Source organism: Ursus americanus, chromosome 1, assembly GCF_024610735.1.
Source record: "Ursus americanus isolate L20-20 chromosome 1, mUrsAme1.1.p, whole genome shotgun sequence".
NCBI classification, from domain to species: Eukaryota; Metazoa; Chordata; class Mammalia; order Carnivora; family Ursidae; genus Ursus; species Ursus americanus.
In genome coordinates, this window is record NC_142127.1 from 61,652,497 (window position 1) to 61,672,826 (window position 20,330).

At 35.1% G+C, this 20,330-nt stretch overlaps 1 protein-coding gene across 1 annotated transcript in view; it reads left to right on the top strand.

The window, feature by feature from the left end:
- FSIP2 (fibrous sheath interacting protein 2) overlaps positions 1–19,740 on the top strand; it is a 93,337-nt gene extending 73,597 nt beyond the window's left edge. The window contains exons 20-23 of the mRNA XM_087865181.1: positions 11,210–11,256; positions 13,921–13,964; positions 17,217–17,286; positions 19,604–19,740. Of these exons, the coding sequence (XP_087721307.1) occupies positions 11,210–11,256; positions 13,921–13,964; positions 17,217–17,286; positions 19,604–19,740 (298 nt within the window). The remainder of the gene's footprint in view (positions 1–11,209; positions 11,257–13,920; positions 13,965–17,216; positions 17,287–19,603) is intronic.
- Positions 19,741–20,330: the final 590 nt, after the last annotated feature.

Below are 20,330 nucleotides of genomic sequence, written 5' to 3' on the forward strand. Positions count from 1 at the left end.
ATAAATGATATAGAGGCAAAAATAAAACAAAACAAAAGAACATATCAAATGAATTCAGGAGGGATGGCTGGGTGGCTCAGTTGGTTAAGTGTCTGCCTTTGGCTCAGGTCATGATCCTGGGATCCTGGGCTCAAGTCCCACATCAGGCTCCTTGCTCACCAGGGAGACTGCTTCTCCTCTCCCTCTGCCTGCCGCTTCCCCCCTCCCCCGCTTGTGCTCTCTCTCCCACCCACTATGACAAATAAAAAATTAAAATATTAAAAAAAATGAAATCAGGAGCTTGTTCTTTGAAAAGATCGACAAAATTCATAAGCCTCTAGCAAACAAAAAAAAAAAAAAATAAGAGAAAGAGAGGATCCAAAGAAACAAAATTATTATGAAAGAGGAGAAATAACAATCAACACCACAGAAATACAAACAATTGTAACAGAATATTGTGGAAACATATGCCAACAAATTTGACAACTTAGAAGAAATTAATTCCTAGAAACATAACTTACCAAACTAAAGCAGGAAGAAATAGAAAAATCTGAACAGATCAATTGCCAGCAATGAAATTGAATCAGTAATTAAAAAAAAACAAACAAAAGTCCAAGACCAGAGAGCTTCACAGGCAAATTCTACTAAACATTTAAAGAGGAGTTAGTACCTGTTCTTCTCAAACTATTTCAAAAAAATATAAGAGGAAGGAAAAACTCCCAATTCATTCTATGAGGCCAGTATAACCCTGGTACCAAAACCAGATAAGGACACACACACACACACACACACACACACACACACACACAGAACTGCAGGCAGATACCTCTCATGAATATAGATGCAAAAATATTCAACAAACTATAAGCAAACCAAATCCGATAATATGTTTAAAACATCATACACTATGATCAAGTGGGATTTATTGCCAGGATGCAAGGGTGGTTTAATATTCACAAAACAATCAACGTGATATGTCACATCAATAAGAGAAAGGATAAGAACCATATAATCATTTCAATGGATGCAGAAAAAGCATTTGACAAAGTACAACATACATTCATGATAAAAACCCTCTGCAAAGTAGGTCTAGAGGGAACATATCTCAGCATAATAAAGACCTTATATGAAAAACCCACTGTCAACATCATACTCAATGGTGAAAAACTGAGTTTTCCCCTATGGTCAGGAACAACACAAGGACTTCCATTCCCTTCTCTTTTATTCAACAATGTCCTAGAATTCCTAGCCATAGCAATTAGTCAAGAAAAGAAATAAGAGGTGTCCAAAATTGGTGAGAAAGAAGTAAAACTCTCATTGTTTGCAGATAGAAAACCCTCAAGGCTCCACCAAAAAATGACTAGAACTGATAAATGAATTCAGTAAAGTTGCAGGATACAAAACCAATGTACAGAAATATGTTGCATTCCTAAACACTAATAATGAAGCAGAAAATGAAATTTAGAAAACAATCCCATTTATAATTGCCTCAAAAACAATACTATATCTAGGAAAAAATTTACCCAAAGAGGTGAAAGACCTGTACTCTGAAAACTATGAAACACTGATGAAAAGAATTCAAAATAATGCAAAGAAATGGAAAAACATTCCATGATTGTGGGTTGAAAGAACAAATGTTAAAATATCTATACTACCCAAAGCAACCTACAAATTTAATGTAATCCCTAACAAAATACCAATAGCATTTTCTCAACAGAACTAGAACAATCCTAAAATTTATATGGAACCACAAAGACCTCAAATAGCCAAAACAATCTTGAAAAAGAAAAACAAAACTGGAGATAACACAATCCCAAATTTCAAGTTCTATTACAAAGTGCTGGTCATTAAAACAGTATGTTTCTGTCATAAAAATGCACACATATATCAATGGCATAGGACAGAAAACCCAAAAATAAACCCACAATTATACAATTGATTTATCTTTGACAAAGGAGGAATGAATATCCAATGGGGAAAAGACAGTGTCTTCAACAGACTGTGTTGGGGAAACTGGACAGCAACATGCAAAAAAAAAAAAAAAAATCCAAAAAACAAACAAACAAAAAGGCACTTGACGACTTTCTTTCACCATACACAAAAATGAACTCAAAATGGATCGAAGTCCTAAATATGAGACCTGAAACCACAATTATCCTTGAAGAAAGCACAGGCAGTAATGTCTCTGACAACAGCCATAGCAACATTTTTCTAGATAGGTCTCCCGAGGCAAGGGAAATAAAAGCAAAAATAAAGTATTGGGACTACATCAAAATAAAAGGTTTCTGCACAGCCAAGGAAATAATCAAGAAAACTAAAAGGCAGCCTACTGAATGGGAGAAGATATTTTGCAAATGACATATCTGATAAAGGGTTAGTATGCAAAATACATAAAGAACTGATATAACTCAATACCCAAAAAACAAAAATTCAATTGAAAATGGGCAGAAGACATGAACATATATTCTCGAAAGAAGACACAGTTGGCCAACAGACACGTGAAAAAATGCTCAACATTACTCATCATCAGGGAAATGAAAATCAAAACCTCAGTGGGAATATCACCTCACCAAAAAAAAAAAAAAAAAGAAAGAAAAAAAGAATATCACCTCACTGCTGTCAGAATGGCTAAAATCAAAAAAACAAGAAACAAGTGTTGGTGAGAATGTGGAAAAGAAAGGATTCTCTTGCACTGGTGGTGGGAACGAAAACTGGTGCAGCCATTGTGGAAGAATTTTGTAGGTTAACCAAAAAATTAAAATAAAACTACTCTATAGTCCAGGAATTGAACTACTGGGTATTTACCCAAAAAATACAAAAACACTAGTTCAAAGGGATACATGTACTCCTATGTTTATTGCAGCATTATTTACAATATCCAACTGTGGAAGCACACCAAGTGTCCATTGACAGGTGGATGGATAAAAAAGAGGTGATATATATATACACACACACACACATACACACAATGAAATATTATTCAGCCACAAAAAATGAATGAAATCTTGCCATTTGCAGTAAGATGAACAGGGGCACCTGGCTGGCTCAATCATTAGAGCATGCAACTCTTGATCGCAGGGTGATGAGTTCGAGCCCCATGTTGGTCTTAGAGCTTACTTAACAAAGAAAATAAAAAGAAAGAAAAAGAAAAAAAAGAAAGGAAAAGAAAAGAGAAAAAGAAAGAGAAAGAAAGAAAATAAAAAAGACCCGTGCAATAATATGAGTAGAGCTAGAGAGTATAATGCTGAGTGAAATAAATCAGCCAGAAAAAGACAAATGTATTATCTCACTCATATCTGGATTTTAAGAAACGAATGACCAAAGGGCCAGGAAAGAGACAGACAAACCAAGAAACAGACTCCTAACTATAGAGCACAAAAACTGATGGTTACCAGATGGGAGGTGGGTGCAGGAATGGGGGAAATATGGGATGGGGGTTAAAGAGTAAAGAGTACACTTATCATGATGAAATAAAATAAAATAAAATAAAATGATTTTTAAAATAAGCAAAAAAACAAAAACAAAAAACAAACCAAAACAACAACAACAATAACAACGAACAAACAAAAAACAAACCCAGAACAGACAAACTGAAAAAAGAAAACACATACACAGACCCAGAAGGATGTATGTTGAGAAAAGACCTAAGACCTTAAGGCTCTGTCTCAGGCTATTACCAAGTTTGAGTCCTGTTAATTAGTGAAAGGCTTCCACACCAATCTTCCAATACTGGGAGAGGTAGCTGTTTCTTCAAATGCCTAAATGTCAACATAAGTTCCTTATACAGGCAAAGAAACATGGAAATAGGTCCCATTTAAAGAAACCAAATAAATTTCCAGAAAATGGTCATGAAGAAGCACACAAGTGGACATATACAACAGACTTTAAATTACTTTCTTAAATATGTTTGAAAGCTACATGAAAACACAAAGAACTAAAGAAAATCATGGGGAAAGTATATGAGCAACATGAGAATAAAAACAAAGAAATATAAATTATAAAAAAGAACCAGACAGGGGCGCCTGGGTGGCACAGTCATTAAGCGTCTGCCTTTGGTTCAGGTCATGATCCCGGCATTATGGGATCGAGCCCCACATCAGGCTCCTCCGCTAGGAGCCTGCTTCTTCCTCTCCCACTCCCCCTGCTTGTGTTCCCTCTCTCGCTGGCTGTCTCTATCTCTGTCAAATAAATAAATAAATAAATAAATAAATAAATAAATAAAATCTTAAAAAAAAAAAAAAGAAACTGGTAAGGAGAGAGAAAATGATTAAAAAAAAAAAAAAAGAACCAGACAGAAATTCTGGAGCTGAAAAATGCAACTGAATTGAAAAATTCACTACATGGGTTTAAGAGCAGACTCAGGCAAAAGAGAACCTGAACACAAGTTGTTTGAAATTATTGAATCTGAGAAGTATAAAGAAGACAGATTAAAACATAAAAAATGAACAGAGCTTGAGGAACTTATGGTATACCATCAAACATATCAATATAGGTACTATGGGACTTCCAAAAGAAAGAAAGAAAGAAAGGGGGCGGGGAGATTATTTGAGGAAATAATAATTAAAACCTCCCCAAATTTGAAAGATGTCATGAATATACAAATACAACAAGCTTAATGAACTCCAAATAGCATACACAGAGACCACACCAAGACAGATTCAAATATAAGTGTCAAAAGCCAAAGATAAAAAGGGAATCTTGAAAGCAGCAAGAGAAAAATGACTGTCATGGTCACAAGAAATCCCCATAGAACATTCAGGTTAATTTTCAGAAGAAAGCTTGTTGGCCAGAAGGCAGTGGATGATATATTTAAAGGGCTGAAAGAAAGAACATCATCAAATGAGAATTCTATAACTAGCAAAAATACCCTTTGTAAGTGAAAGAGAAATCAAGACATTCTAAGACTAAAAAAAAAACAAAACAGAGGAATTTTATTACCATCATACATGATCTAGAAGAAATCCTAGAAGAAGTCCTTCAAGTTGAAAGTAAAAGATGCTAAACAATGACTCAAAGCCATATAAAAATAAAAAGTTCTCTAGTAAAGTTAAATACATTGACAAATATATAAAAACCAGTATTATAATTTTGGTTAATAACTGTACTTTTATTTTCTACAGGATTGAAAGGACAAATACATAAGAAAAAAATTATAAACCAGTGGTGATGAGTACAAAATATAAGACATAATTTGGGTCAACAACAGCATGAAAGGAATGGGGATTAATCTATAAAGGAGTAGTTTTGTATGCAATTGAAGTTAAGTTGGTGTCAATTCAAGACATAATGTCGTCATTTTAGGAGGTTATATATAATTTCTGTGTTAACAACAACAAAAATAGTATAGAATATTCCTAAAATAAAATGCAAAGGGAACCAACTATGTATCTGCAAAATATCCACTAACAAAAAGGAAAGCGGCAGTGAAGGAAATGAAGGATAAAAACATTATCAGAGATACAGGGAAAAAAAACCTAACAAAATGGCAAAAAAAGTGCTTCCTTATCAGTAATTTAGTATAAATGGAACAAACACTCCAATTAAAAAACAGAGATTAACAGAAGGGATTTTAAAAAACAGGATCCAACTACAAATAGTTCCCAACTTATAATGGTGCAACGTATGATTTTTTTACTTTATGATAGTGCAAAAGTGATACCCATCCAGTGAACCTACTTTGAATTTTGAATTTTGACCTTTTCCTGGGCTAGCAATACACCGTATAATACTCTCTTGTGATGCTGGGCAGGAGCAGTGAGCCACAGCTCCCAGTCATCCACACAACCATAGGGATAAACAACCAATACATGAACAGTCATTCTGTACACATATAACCATTTGGCTTTTCACTTTCAGTAAATATTCAATAAATTACATGAAATACTTACGCTCTATTATAAAATAAGTTTTGTATTAGATGATTTTGTGCAAGTAGACTAGGCTAATCTATGGTGTTCAGTAATTAGGTGTATTAAATCCATTTTTGTTATATTTTCAAATTATAATGGGTTTATCAGGATGTAACCCTACCATAAATCAAAGAATATCTGTATATCCTGTCTTTAAGAAACTCACTTTAGATATAAGGACACACATAGGTTGAAAGTGAAAGGATAGGAAAAGATACCCTATGCAAACAGAAACCAAAAGCGAGCAGGGTTAGCTACACTAATATCAAGCAAAATAGACTCCAAGTGAAAAACAAGAGACAAAGAACATTATTATAATGACAAAAGGGTTCATTCACCAAGAAGACATAGCAATTATAAATACATATGAAACAAACCTAAAAGCTCCAAAATACACTAACAAAATTGAAGAGAGAAACAGTCAGCTCTAGCTCTCCAATAGTAATAGAGGTCTTCAATAAACTACTTTCAGTAGTGGATAGAACAACCAGATGGAATATCTGGAGGACTTAAACACCACTATAGATCAACTGAAACTAACAAACCAATACAGAACACTCCAACCAACAACAGCAGAATATTTTTCTCAAGTGTACATGGAATAGTCTCCAGGACAGACCATATGTAGATCACAAAACAAGTGTTCATAAATTCTAAAATATTAAAATCATACATAGCACCCTTTCCAAGCACAATGGAATGAAATTAGAATATGTAATACAACATATTTTCCAGAAGAAAAACTGGGAAAATTCAGATATGTAAAAGTTAAACAACATTTTCTAAACAACAAATGGGTCAAAGAACAAATCGCAGAGGAAATTAGGAAATATTTGAGACAAATGAAAATATACTAAAACTTAAGGGATGCAGTGAAAGTAGTACTAAGAGGGAAATTTATAGCTGTAAATTCTTAATAAAGATCTTATAACAACAACTTACCTTTATACCTTAAATAACTAAAAGAAGAAAAACAAACTAAACTTAAAACTAGTATAAGGAAGGAAATAATAAAAAGCAGAGATAAAACACAAAATAGAAAAATAATATATAAAACCAATGAAACCTAGAGTTGGTTCTTCAAAAAAAACCCAACAAAATGAACAAAATTATTGTAAGATTGCCTATGGAAAAAAGAAGAGACTCAAAAAACTGAAACTATAAATGAAAAAAAAAGGGACTTTACAACAGATCTTACAGAAATAAAAAGGATTAGAAGAAAGTACTATGAACAATTATATGCCAACAATTTGGATAACTCCGAGGAAATGGATAAATTCCCAGAAACACAGGACGACCAAAACTGAATCATGAAAAAAAGAGAAAATCTGAGCAGACTTATAACTAGTAAGGAGAATGAATCAGTAATCAAAAGCCTAACAAAGAAAATCCCAGGACCAGATGGTTTCACTGGTGAATTCTAGCAAACACTTAAGGGAGAATTAACATCAATCCTCCTCAAACTCTTCCAAAAAAACTGGATAGGAGGGAATATCTCCAAACTCATGAGGCCAGCATTACTTTGATACCAAAGCTAGAAAAAGGCACTACAAGAAAACTACAGATTAGTATCCCTGATGAATGTTGATGGAAAAATCTTCAGCAAATTACTGGCAAAAAGAATTCAACAGTACATTAAAATATTTTACTCCATGACTCAGGTGGGATTTGTCCCAGGAATACAAAGGAGGTTCAATGTATAAAAAATGTAATACAACATATTAAGATGAAGAAAACACACGCACATTCCCATCTAAATTAATGCAGAAAAACCATTTAACAACTCAACATCTTTTCAAAATAACAAAACTCAAAAAACTAGAAATAGAAATTAAATCAAAATAATAAAAACCATAAATGGAAAACCTATAACTAATATTGTACTCAGAGTAAAAGCCTGAAGAATTTTCCTCTAAGATCAGAGATAGTTGCCCACTCTTACCACTTCTATTCAACATACTGGAAGTCCTAGTCAGGGCAGTTAAACAAAAAATAAAAGGCATCTAAATTGTAAGATAAGAAGTACAATGACCTCTATTCACAGATAAGGTTATCTTATATGTAGAAAAGCCTAAAGATTCCATACAAAAAAGAATAAAAAATTTTAGCATAAATGAATTCATCCAAGTTATTGGATACAAAATCAACACAGAAAAATCGATTACATATTGCATGGAGCACTGGGTGTTATATGCAAACAATGAATCACGGAACACTACATCAAAAACTAAGGATGTACTGTATGATGACTAACATAACATAATAAAAAATTTTAAAAAAAGAAAAAAGAAAAATCAATTGCATTTCTATACACTGACAATGAAGAATCTAAAGAGAAAAACTAAAACTACAAAACATTCCTGAAGGAAGCTGAAGGAGACAAAAATTAATGGAAAAATCACGTGAAGTGAAATAAGTTAGACTGAGAAAGAAAAAATACTGTATGATTTTACTCATAAGTGGAATCTAAAAAATAATGAATAAACAAAAAGAAGAATCAGACCAATAAATATAATACAGAACAAACTGATGCTTGCCAAAGGAAGGGAGTAAAGATGAATGGGATATATAGACTTTCCGTTATGGAATGACTTAGTCATGGAAACAAAAGGCACAGCATAAGGAATATAATCAATAATATTATAATAGTGTTGTATGGGGCCAGATGGTAGCTACACTTGTGGTAAACATTGCATAATGAATGAACTTGTCAAATCACTAGGTTGTACACCTGAAACTAGTGTAACATTGTATGTCAACTATACTCAAATTAAAAAAAAATAATTAAAGGGGCACCTGGGTGTCTCAGTCGTTAAGCATCTGCCTTTGGCTCAGGGCGTGATCTGAGTCCTGGGATGGAGCCCCGCATCGGGCACCCTGCTCCGCTGGGTGCCTACTTCTTCCTCTCCCACTCCCCCTGTTTGTGTTCCCTCTCTCGCTGGCTGTCTCTCTCTCTGTCAAATAAATAAATAAAATCCTTAAAAAAAATTTAAAAATTCATAGATTGGAAGATTTATTATTATTAAGATGTCAATGATTACACAAAGTATTCTACAGATTAGTATTTTTACAGAATTACATTTGATGGCATTTTTTGCATGTAGAAAAAATTCATTCTAAAATTTGTACGGTCTCTCAAGGGACTCCTAATAACTAAAACAATGTTGACAAAGAAGAAGAAAGTTAGATTTACTAATTTTAAAACTTACTGCAAAGAAACAGTGATGAAAACAGTATGGTACTAACATAAAGACAGATATATAAAGCAATGAAATAAAATAAAAGGCCTGTAAATAAATCTCTCATATATGGCCAAATGATTTTTGATAAGCATGCCAAGTTCATTTAATGGGAAAAGAACATTCTCAACAATGGTGTTGGGAAAACCAATAATCACACACACACAAAATGGAAGTCAGACACTTATCTTATACCATATATAAAAATTGACTCAAAACGGATCAAAGATCCAAGTAAAACTGTAGACCTCTTATAAGAAGAGAAAGACAATCATCATATGGTTTCATTCATTTGTGGAACGTAAGGAATAACAGGGAGATCGGTAGGAGAAGGAAGGGAAGAATGTAGGGGGGGTAAACAGAAGGGGGAATGAACCACGAGAGACTATGGACTCTGGGAAAAAATCTGAGGGTTTTGGAGAGGCGGGGGGGTGGGGAGGGCTAGCCCGGTGATGGGTTAGCATAGGAGGGCACGTATTGCATCGAGCACTGGGTGTTATACGCAAACAATGAATCATGGAACACTACTCAAAAACTAATGATGTACCGTATGGTGACTAAACACAATAAAAAATTTTAAAAAAGAAGAAGAAGAAAACATGGGGGAAGGGGCGCCTGGGTGGCTCAGTCAGTTAAGCATCAGACTCTTGATTTCGGCTCAGGTCTTGATCTCAGGTTGTGAGACTGAGCTCTGACTGAGCTCAGTGGGAAGTCTGCTTAGGATTCTCTTTCCCTCTCTGCCCCCCCGCCCAAGCTCACACATGTGTTCTCTCTCTAAAACAAGAAAAAATACACATGAGGAACATGGCATTGGATTTGGCAATAACTTCTTGGATATGACACTAAAAGCATAAGCAACAACAACAAAAATTACATAACTGGACTTCACCAAAATTAAAATCTTTTGGCTTCAAAGGACAGAGTGAAAAGAATGGGAGAAAATACTTGCAAATCATATATCTGATAAGAGGTTACTACCCAGAATATATAAAGAACTCTTATAACTCAATAACAACAAAAAAATCAAACAACCTGATTAAAAATTGAGCAAAAGACTTGAATAGATATTTCTTCAAAGATATACAAATGGGCAATAAGTACATGAAAAGATACTCAACATCACTAATCATTAGGGAAATGCGAATCAAAATCACAGTAAAATGCTATTTCATATCCATTAGGATAGCTGTTGTCAAAATAGAAAACAAAACCAAACAAAAACAGAAAATAACAAGTGTTGGCAAGAAAGTGAAGAAATTGTGATCTTTGTACATTGCTGTTGGGTATTTAAAATGAAATAAAATGGTACAGTTGCTGTGGGAAACAGTATGACAGTTTAAAAAAACAGAGTTACCATATGATCCAGCAATTACACTTCTGGATATATACCCAAAAGAATTGAAAACAGTCACTCAGATATTCATACACTCATATTCACAAGCAGCATTATTAGCAAAGCGAAATCCTGGAAGCAACTCAAGAGTCACTGATAGATGAATGGTTAAGCAAAATGTGATATATACATTCAACAGAATATTATTAAGCCTTAAAAAGGAAATTCTCACACATGCTACATGTATGAACCTTGAAGACATTATGCTAAATGAAATAAGTCAGTCTCAAAAGGACTAATATTACATGATTCCACTTATGTAAGATACCTCACGTAGTCAAATCATGGAAGCAGAAAGTGAAATACTGGTCCCTGGGAACAGAGAGAGAGAGTAATATGGTGTTAATATTTAACAGATACAGAGTGTCAGCTGGGGAAGATGAAAAAGTTCTGGAGAATAGATAGTGGTGATGGTTGCACAACAGTGAGAATGTACTCAAGCACAGAACTGTACACTTAAAAAGGTTAAGGTGGCAAATTTCATGTTATGTATATTTAACCAAAATTTTAAAAGTGAAAAAAATGTCAATTTAGAAATGATCTTCATTTGATTTGAAAACTCGCTGGTAAATTATTCCAGGTTTACTTCCATATGAAGAACAGCTGACAGATTGTTCTTTTGCTTAACCAGTAATTTCTTCATTCAATAAATACACAAAAAATGAAATGTTTTCTTTCTTTTGTTTTAGTGAGACTGAAGATTTTACCCCAGATTCAAGTGACAAATTATTAGAAGGTTGGATTTATAATTTTTCTTAAATTAGAAAGCATTCAAAAGGAGACTGCTTTACTGCTTTAATGAACTTTTCAGTTACTGCTTTTTGTTTGTTTACTGCTTTGTTTACTGCTTTGATCAATTTTTCAGACCTGAGGTTGATACTTTTTTTCCTGTGAATTTACTTATTATTTGGAAAATAATCCAGTACTATATCACTCAGGTGTTAAAATGAGCCAAATAGTTTCCCTTTGTTGAATTGCTATCAAGATTTTACTAATGATTTTGATCAAGAAAATGGTATGACATTATGAATTCACATTTAGCATGCTCCTGTGAAAAATATTCATAAAATAAGGATGCATCACACAATAGCTTTTATCTGAGCCAGAGCCCATCATGCTAGGATTTAATGATTTCTTACCCTTCCTTTGTGCTTAGTCCTACCAAAATGTACAAAAAGTGTGTGTGGGGGGGAGAGAGTTTTTAGAGCTAAATTTGCTCACATTAATATCTGACTAGTATGGTCTTCATTATTTTTAAAAATCTCTATTAGTACCTACTCCTTAGAACATTTATGAAAACTTTTTGGTTCTCTATTTTTTGAAATCTCAGAGGATCAATGTGGTTCCAACAATGATCATACGTACAAGAAGTAGAGTGTCATGTTTACTGTAAAGTGGCCTTAAAACTCAAACCACAGGTTTACTGTTGGCTAATTCAAACACACAACCCACTCAAGGAATTACTTTAAAAACATATTCTCTCAACTTGGAAGGGAAATTATTTTCATTAAGATGATTCCTAGAATAGCAATAAATATGCCAGAATTATATGAACAAACCATAATCAGAATATGTCACAACAATCAGTGATCATACCTGTAGTGTGGAATCATAGGCTGCTAGAGTCAGACAAAAACCATTTAATATAAACCCCCTTGTGTTTACATGAGGAAACAAGCTCAGGATGACGAAGCAATTCTGCCAAGGTTACTCTGAGTCAGAGGCAGAGCCGATTCTGGATCCTAAGTCTCCCGACCATAAATGCAGTGTGGTGTTTGTTGTTGTTGTTGTTGTTTTCCAATTTTGTTGCAATGATCATGCTTAATTCTTACATCTTTCAGTAGTATTTCACCTGCCCAATTCAATCATCATTCATTCATTCATTCATTCACTCAAATATTTACTGAGCATTTCCTTTGTTCTAGAACCCCACGTGTGAACAAAACTGACCTTTAGCTCATAGAATTTACACTGTAACCTGGGGTGGGCATCAAAGGGTAAGGACATAAACAAGATATTGATAAATATTCTCCATCTCATCTGGGACAAACTCCGAAGAAACTACAATAGCTTGCAAACCCCTATATCATCTGGATATCACCCCTCCCCCATTACCTCTCTAACTTCCTCCTCTGTTTCTCTTTCTGGCTCTCTGCTCCAGCCTCATGGACCTTACTATTCCTTAAACATTCCAGGCATTCAGGGCCTTTGCTCTTGCTAATCCCTGTGTAGAGCTCTTCCCCCTACATCTGCATTGCTCATCCCTCACCTTCAGGTCTTTGCTCAAATTTCACCTTCTCAGTGAGGTCTTCTTTGACAATACTCTGAAACTGTAGCCTCAGTCCCACTATGGCATTAACTATTCCACTTCATTGCTTATTTTTCTCACTGGCACTTATATCTGACAGACCGTTAATTATTTTTTCACTATCTCCTTCTAGAACGTAAGCTCCTTGATGATCACAGCTGTAATCCCAAGAACCTAAAATAGGCATATAGTAGGAAGAGCATTTAGTAAAATAAGAGGGACAATAGGACATTGATCCAAAGGATAATGCAGAGAATGACCACTTGTGTTGGCCCTTGATGATTACATTTCTATAAAAATGCACAATATTTTTATATAAGATATCTCATTGCATCCTTTTGTGAGACAGGCAGGGAGGATAGTCTCATTCCTACATAATGAGGAAACAGAGTCAAATAAGTTAGATTCAATTTGCCAATGTTCACACAGCTCTAAGAAGTGAAGCTAAGACTCAAACTCAGATTTTCTGCCTCCCTAGTGGTGGGGCTTTGTAAAAATATTCTCATCATTTCTAACTCCTTAGGCTAAATTTGTTTTATAGGCATACTAATCTCCCCTGCAACTTAAGCAGCTTTTGGTTCTGTAGCAATTCCTCCAGATTTCTTCTTGGTATTGCCTCAAATTTCTCCTGTTTCTCATTCAAATTGTTTCATAAGACCAGCACTTTCCTGTTTGTTCTAATTATCTGATTTTAATTAGCTACGTACAATGAGTGTTAGAGCTGGAAGGCCCCTAGGAATCATCTATAAGGTAATCTCTCATTTTACACGTAAACAAATAGGCCTATAGAGATTGAGTAATTGTGCATAAACATGTGGCTATTAAGTTACAGAGGCTGACTCTCCTACCAAATCATATTTGATCTTTCATAATTCCTAAAGGAAGGTCTAAGACACACCCCAGAATTCTAGGGATCTTACCTATTTCAGTTTTATTCCCATTGTTTATACACTGAAAGTAATAATAATTTCTAGAATTCTTTCTAAATTCTAGAACTTTCTGGTGAAAAATGGTAAGACCGGGTTTGTCTCAGTACTATTCATGCCTCCAAAAAAAATACACTATTTTTCCTGTTTTTCTCCTCCCCAACAGGAAGTTCTCAGGAGAAAACACCAGAGAATTCAAACAGTGTTAAGGTAAATATTTTTCAATAAACTGTAATTGGTATACATGGGGTCCAGTTGAATATAGCCCAGTTTTCAAGGTCAAGTCAGGGCTTGGGTGGTATGATTCGAGGAACATCAGGAAGCATACCCCTGTTTACAATTTCTTCAGCGGGCTGAGACCTGTCCATGGTACTGGAGCAATCCCCTAATCAAAATTCTCATTTTACAGTTAAATTATTCCTTGCTTAAGTACACAGAATAAGCCACTGTTCTTCACTAGCACCTAACTACAATTCCATTCCTAAACTCTGTTACTGCAGTCTCTGAAGAAAACCCTACAGGGAGTCACTTGGCCCTATATAGGACAGGTAGACCCAGGTGAGGAATTTTGAGGAGGCAGGGAGGGAATAGCAGCTTCAAAAACAGACGAAACTGGCTTGCAGGAAATTAGTGCAGATTCCATCTATTTTTCTGTATTCCTAAGGACTGATTGTTTAAAGGCAGCTTTCCAAAAGGCCCAGATACTCTCCACCATAAACTCAGGAAATTTCCTCTTCCTTAATCCTTTTTAGGAGTTTCCAATGAGGGCTGAAGTACAGATACTCTTCTGTTTTTATCACTTTGTTTCTTGGTTCAATTGAATACCACTTCTAAAATTGAGTTTCCCCAACACCATGCATACATAATCCATCAATTTTCCAACCCCTTCTCATTATCAGAGTAGTTTTCAGAACCAAATCTTACAATTCTTACTCGTACCAAACCCTTAAGATGCAGGGCTAGTTTCTCATTCAACCTAATCCTCATTTATGAATATAAACATCTATGTGACAACCTCAGGCTTCACATAGACCATACTTTCCAAGTAAAATCATATGGAAATAATGGGGAGAAAGAGAATCTCTAGGCTGATGAGCTGATTACAGACTATTCCCTGTGCCAGGCTGACTCCCTGGCTAATCTGGACCCTTTTGGCTCTTTGCCCTTCCTCTCACTTGCAGTTTTTCTCATAGTGAAACATGCTTGAAATTGGTATATCCAATTCAGTTCAAAGTAAGGTGGAGGAAGCACATCCCACCCCATCTTTCTCTTTTTACAACTAAAAAAGCTGGACAACTACTGAGGATGGCAAAAAATAAACAATAGCAGGAGTTTGAGGATGGAAATAAAAACTCAAAGAATCACCAATACAATCATGAGTTTTTCTGCTGCCCCCCCCCCCCGCCCCGCCGCATATCTCCTAGTTTAGACCCAAAGCAGTTCAAATCCTGGAATTACATAGAAAGAATAGGCAGAATAAATCTTCAGGAGAAACCATTGCTCTCTTACCAGAATTAGGAAGAAGTTCCTGTGGACTGGGAAGTAGAAGCACCTCACTTTTTTCCCACTTTTCCCACCTCTCTTGGTTCTGCCTCACGGCAAGTTTCAGACATGAAGCTACACAGCAATGGCAGCAGAGGTTGCTGAGGCACTTAAAATTCAGAGAAAATCCTTCCCTCTGATCAGAAGAATTAGAAATAGGTCTCCAGTAACCTGAAGATATTAGAAGGAAATCTGCTACTTTTTCTCTGCTTTGTCATTTCACCCTAGACCTGGATGCAGTTATGGGATGTGTGAGACAGCACACAGGGAGGGTAGCCACAGCATTTAGCTGTAGAACCAGAAAAGGGGACTTCTGAGTGTTAGAGATACAAAAAAAAAAAAAAAAGTCACAGAGGATCATCAAAAAAGGATCCCCTATAAATGTTTCTGAAAAGTCTCTCCTGAGCTGTACATGTATGGAACTGACCTGAACTTGTATAAACAAAAGGCTTTGAGAACTTGAACTATAGCTTTAATAGTGGTACATACACAGGGATACAGAAAGTATTGCCAGGATTTTGGAAATTGAATTTACATTGGAAACACAGCCATAGAAGGCAGAGTAGGATGTGTGGTCTGAATCTAAGCGGGGTAATTACCTACTTAGCAAACAAACAAAAAACTCAGCCATCTACAGAGGATTCTAACAGTTCTTGGAACCTCATAAATTATTTAAAATGCCAAAGACAGAATCAAAAATTACTCAACATGTAAAGAAATAAGACAATGTCTACAACTTTAAGGGAAAGGACAAGAGATGCCAAATCCAATGCAGCCAAGATTTTGGAATTTTCAGACAAAAACCTAAAGCAGTGATTATAACAGTGTTCCATGAAGAAATGGCAAATACTCTTAAACCTAATGCAAAGATAGATGTTTCCAGCAGAACTTACATGTACTTACTCATCTCAGACACTTGGTAGCATCTGCCCTCTGCTTTTAGATTAGGGATTCTCAAGCCAGTCTCACACATATGGGCATTTTTAAAAAAGATATCATATATGCTCCACCCTCAGAAATTTAAATTCAATTGGAGGTGTGGGACCCAGGGATTCATAGATTCATTTTTTTTTTAATTCCACATATAACTATTGTGCAGCCAATACTGAGAATCACTGCTTTAGATAGTCTTGGCTCCATTTTATTCCTCAGCTATCCAGAAATATATTAATAAATAAGCTGCCTCAAGTCCTCTTGGAAGAACTATGATAAAACTCTTATAATACCTGGTGGTCTTTACAGAATCTATACATAACACATTTTATGTTTCATGTATTTAGGCCTTCTTTCATTTCTCTTCATTGATTTCCTTATTTAATAACTAACATTATAAAATATACACAATGAAGCCCAGCAACCTATCCCGGTCTATTTTATACATTTCTGAGAAGACTGCTGCTTCTGGATTCAAAGAGGTGATACAGGCCTACAGAGTAAAGCTAGTATCTGAGCCATATTCCCTACCTGACCAGGTCCACATAGCCACTTTATTGCTCCAGGCCCCAAAATGCCTAAGATTTCCATAACAGGAAATTGGAGTTACAGAGTGAACATCCATTTTCCTTCCCCACTTACCATTATCTCTGGCATCAGAAAAGAATTTATAATTTGTTACTTATTTGAATTCACCCAAAAGAGGGAGGGGGCAGACAGAGCTGGCATTTCTTGTGACTTAAAATGCCTGATCATCATTTAATGGTAGCTAAGGTCCACATCTATGACAAGGGTCAATCCTAAGTGCTATAATTGGCGAAAATCATGAGCCTAAGTCTCAGAGAATAATTCTGAGATGGCAGAGCACAGATACTATTTATGTAAGGTGTTACAATGGTTATACTACATCTTTTGGGGATTTCTAGGTATCTCTAGTGTGTAGTGTCCAATAAAACATTAACTATGTACTTTGCTTTGTTTTGGCAGCTTATCACCATCTTTGAAGGAAACAAGAATATTACCGGCAGTGTGTATTCCTCAAAAGAATTCATTTCAGGTACAAAATATAATATCCTTTACCATTCCTCCTGGAATGACTGGCTCCTCCCTTGCAGTACTAACACCCGAGATTGAGTACTGAGATTGAAATAATATACTTAACTATGTATACGTATGTGTGTACAGCCATTTGCAGTTCATTATGTAGTTCTTTTACTTTAACCTCAAACCTAGTAATAAATAATGGAACTAACATATATTAGGTACCAGATATCTACATTTTATTAAAGAGGAAAGTGAGAGTCATTGAAGAGGAAAGCAAGAGTAGGTTACTCAAGGTCACCCCAAGGCTAATAAGCTGCAGAGCTGGGATTCAAACACATATCTGCCCAACTTCAAAGCTTAAACTCATTCAATATGACCATAATTCATATACTCAAATGCCCACAGGAGCCAGACAGTTACAATAAACAAGATCAGTAGATTGATCAGGGGTCTGTGGTCTACTGGAGATGGCATGTCCCATCTAAAGGAGGGAGCTGATACATTTAATCACTGACATACTGGGTTGTTGCTAGGTCTTCCAGTTCAAGTCTTAACATTTTTCAAAAGAAGTTGGAGATGAAAGTTTTATGTGAAAATTCCTGACTTTTAAATTTTATCAAATAATTCAAAGCTTTTGTGAAACGTTTTGTGGACCAAACTAAACTTGTCTTTTTCCCCTATACCATACTACTCTCTGTCTGTCAATCATAAAGCCCTAATTTAGAAAAGAGAAAATGGAGGTAACAACTGCCTGAGTTTACACAGTCAACAAATGGAGAGGTTTTAGGGTCCAAAAACAGATCTTCTGACTTTGATCCTTCATTTTTGCTTCCCTCCATAATGTGGTTCCATATTGTTGCCACTGCATCCCAGAATGAGCCCCATATTAATGAATGACCAAAGACAGTCTATAGTTTTGCTATGAAAAGAACTATTAAAAGACAAACACAGGGTTCACTACTGTCTCTAGGGATGAGCTTCATGTACGTTATTAACCTATGATACTAGCCACCCACTGGTCTTGAACAAGATACAAGGAATCTAGAATGGATGCATATTTGAGGCAGTATCCTCAGTGTGTTTCCAGGAACTGCTTTGCATTAGAATTACCCAGTGTATTTTTTTAACAATGCAGATTCCTGGACCCTCTCTAGACTGCCTAAGTTAATATCTCTGAGTAATGGTGCCCAGGAATCTGAATTTTTAATAAGACACCAATTTTTAAGAATGGAAGCTCTTTAACCTCTCCAATGAGAATTTCAGAAGTCTTATGACAATGCTGTCAGTAAAAAATTTATCTTACTTTTTCAGAATGTACATCTTTCTCTTTCATCCATGCTTTTGCGTCTTATCTGCTGCAGATTTTGGCTGTTTCCTTTTAAATTCTTAGGGCATTTTTAAAAATAACAGCACAGTTAAAAACCTAAATATGCTATTTGTTGTTCATGGTTAAATTTACTGTAGGCTTTCTTAGCTTTAATCATAGAATATTATCTTGCTAGAAGATACAACTCTAGGTAACTGCAAGAGGTATAATCATGAACTTTGGCATGTACTGGAATTAAGAAAATATCGGTTTTTACCGTCATGTGTGTTTTTACACCCTGTCATACAGTTTCAAAAAAGTACATAAATGTTCACTTTTGTCTTTATATGTTTACATGTAAAAATATCATTTCGTGATAATTAAAATATGATATTCTTTAAGAGCCCATACACTGAATAAGTCATGTAGAAAAATGAATCCAAATGACAACTCTTTTATTATCTATACAGTCTTATCTCACATAACAGAAAAATCACTTGAAGTTAGCCAACTGAAAATTCACCCAAAGTAGGTGAGAAATTATAGCAATTTTACTGCACTTGTACTTTGACTTAAGTACTCTAAAATAGATATCCTTACTGTAGAGAGTTGAAAGTTACTTTCCCATGTGAGTTTAGCTCATCAGGCATTTTCCAAGAGTGTTCTGCTAGATAAAGAAAGACATTCTTCGCACACTTGACTAAAGAAACATCAGAATGCAGTAGGTATAATGATGCCATGAGAGTCACAAAGCTGGACCCTGTTCCCAGTGTGGCCATTTTCTAGTCATATGACCTTAAGCAAGGTATTTGACCTTGCCAAGATTCAGTATTCAAAAATGGAGATATTGTTCTTCCTATTTCTCTCAGAATAGTGTTAGAAGGATCATAAGAGTCTTTGTGAATGTTTTTTAAATCCCATAAGGTGTCTTATAAATGTCTCTTTCTGAATTCTAAATCATCAATGCTTCTCTCAATTAGAATGTCTAATAAATATCCATATTACTTTTTTGCTTTCTCCATAGAAACTCTCAAGCCTAGTATGTCCAAACAAGGATCTAAAATGCTGGCAAAGGTATCTTCAGCTCTCTCAAAGGTGTTTTCTCGAACTAACACCAATATTTCCCAATCTTCCTCACCACCTCACCAGGATGAACAATGAAGCTTTTATACCTGATATATCTATGCTTACTTCCCTTAGAAAATAAAGTGGTTTTTAAAGCATAATATATTGTCCTATGAGATGATTTTTATAATATTGAGCAAAATTTTAAGAGCAAAAGAAAGTGCAGTAGAAATATGAGTAAGAGAAAGGTTTGATGAATGCTTTTGATAAGCATTTTGGTATGAAATGAGGCAGAATGTTAGTACTGCCTGCATGTCATAAGGATAAAGAGACAAAAGTGTACACAGTAATCAGTCAGCACTTAAGCAACCACCAAAAAACGTCCTTGGATGTTTCCTGTTAAATTTTTAGAGGGTATTTTCACCAAAATAGTTAGCAAATTGAGATGACACTCAAATGAAATCTAAAACACAACTATGAAACTGATTGGTTCACTGTTAAAGGTGTATTTGGAGGTTCAAATAGAAGGATACCAGATACAACAAATCAGTCTTTCCCATCTGCAGATGTTTCATCAGTTTACAAAATATCTCCTGAGCAAAAAGATCCAACTATAGATAAAGCATCATTTAGAAGAAATTAATTACTGTGGATAAAATGCATAAAATGACTCCTGTCACTTCAAA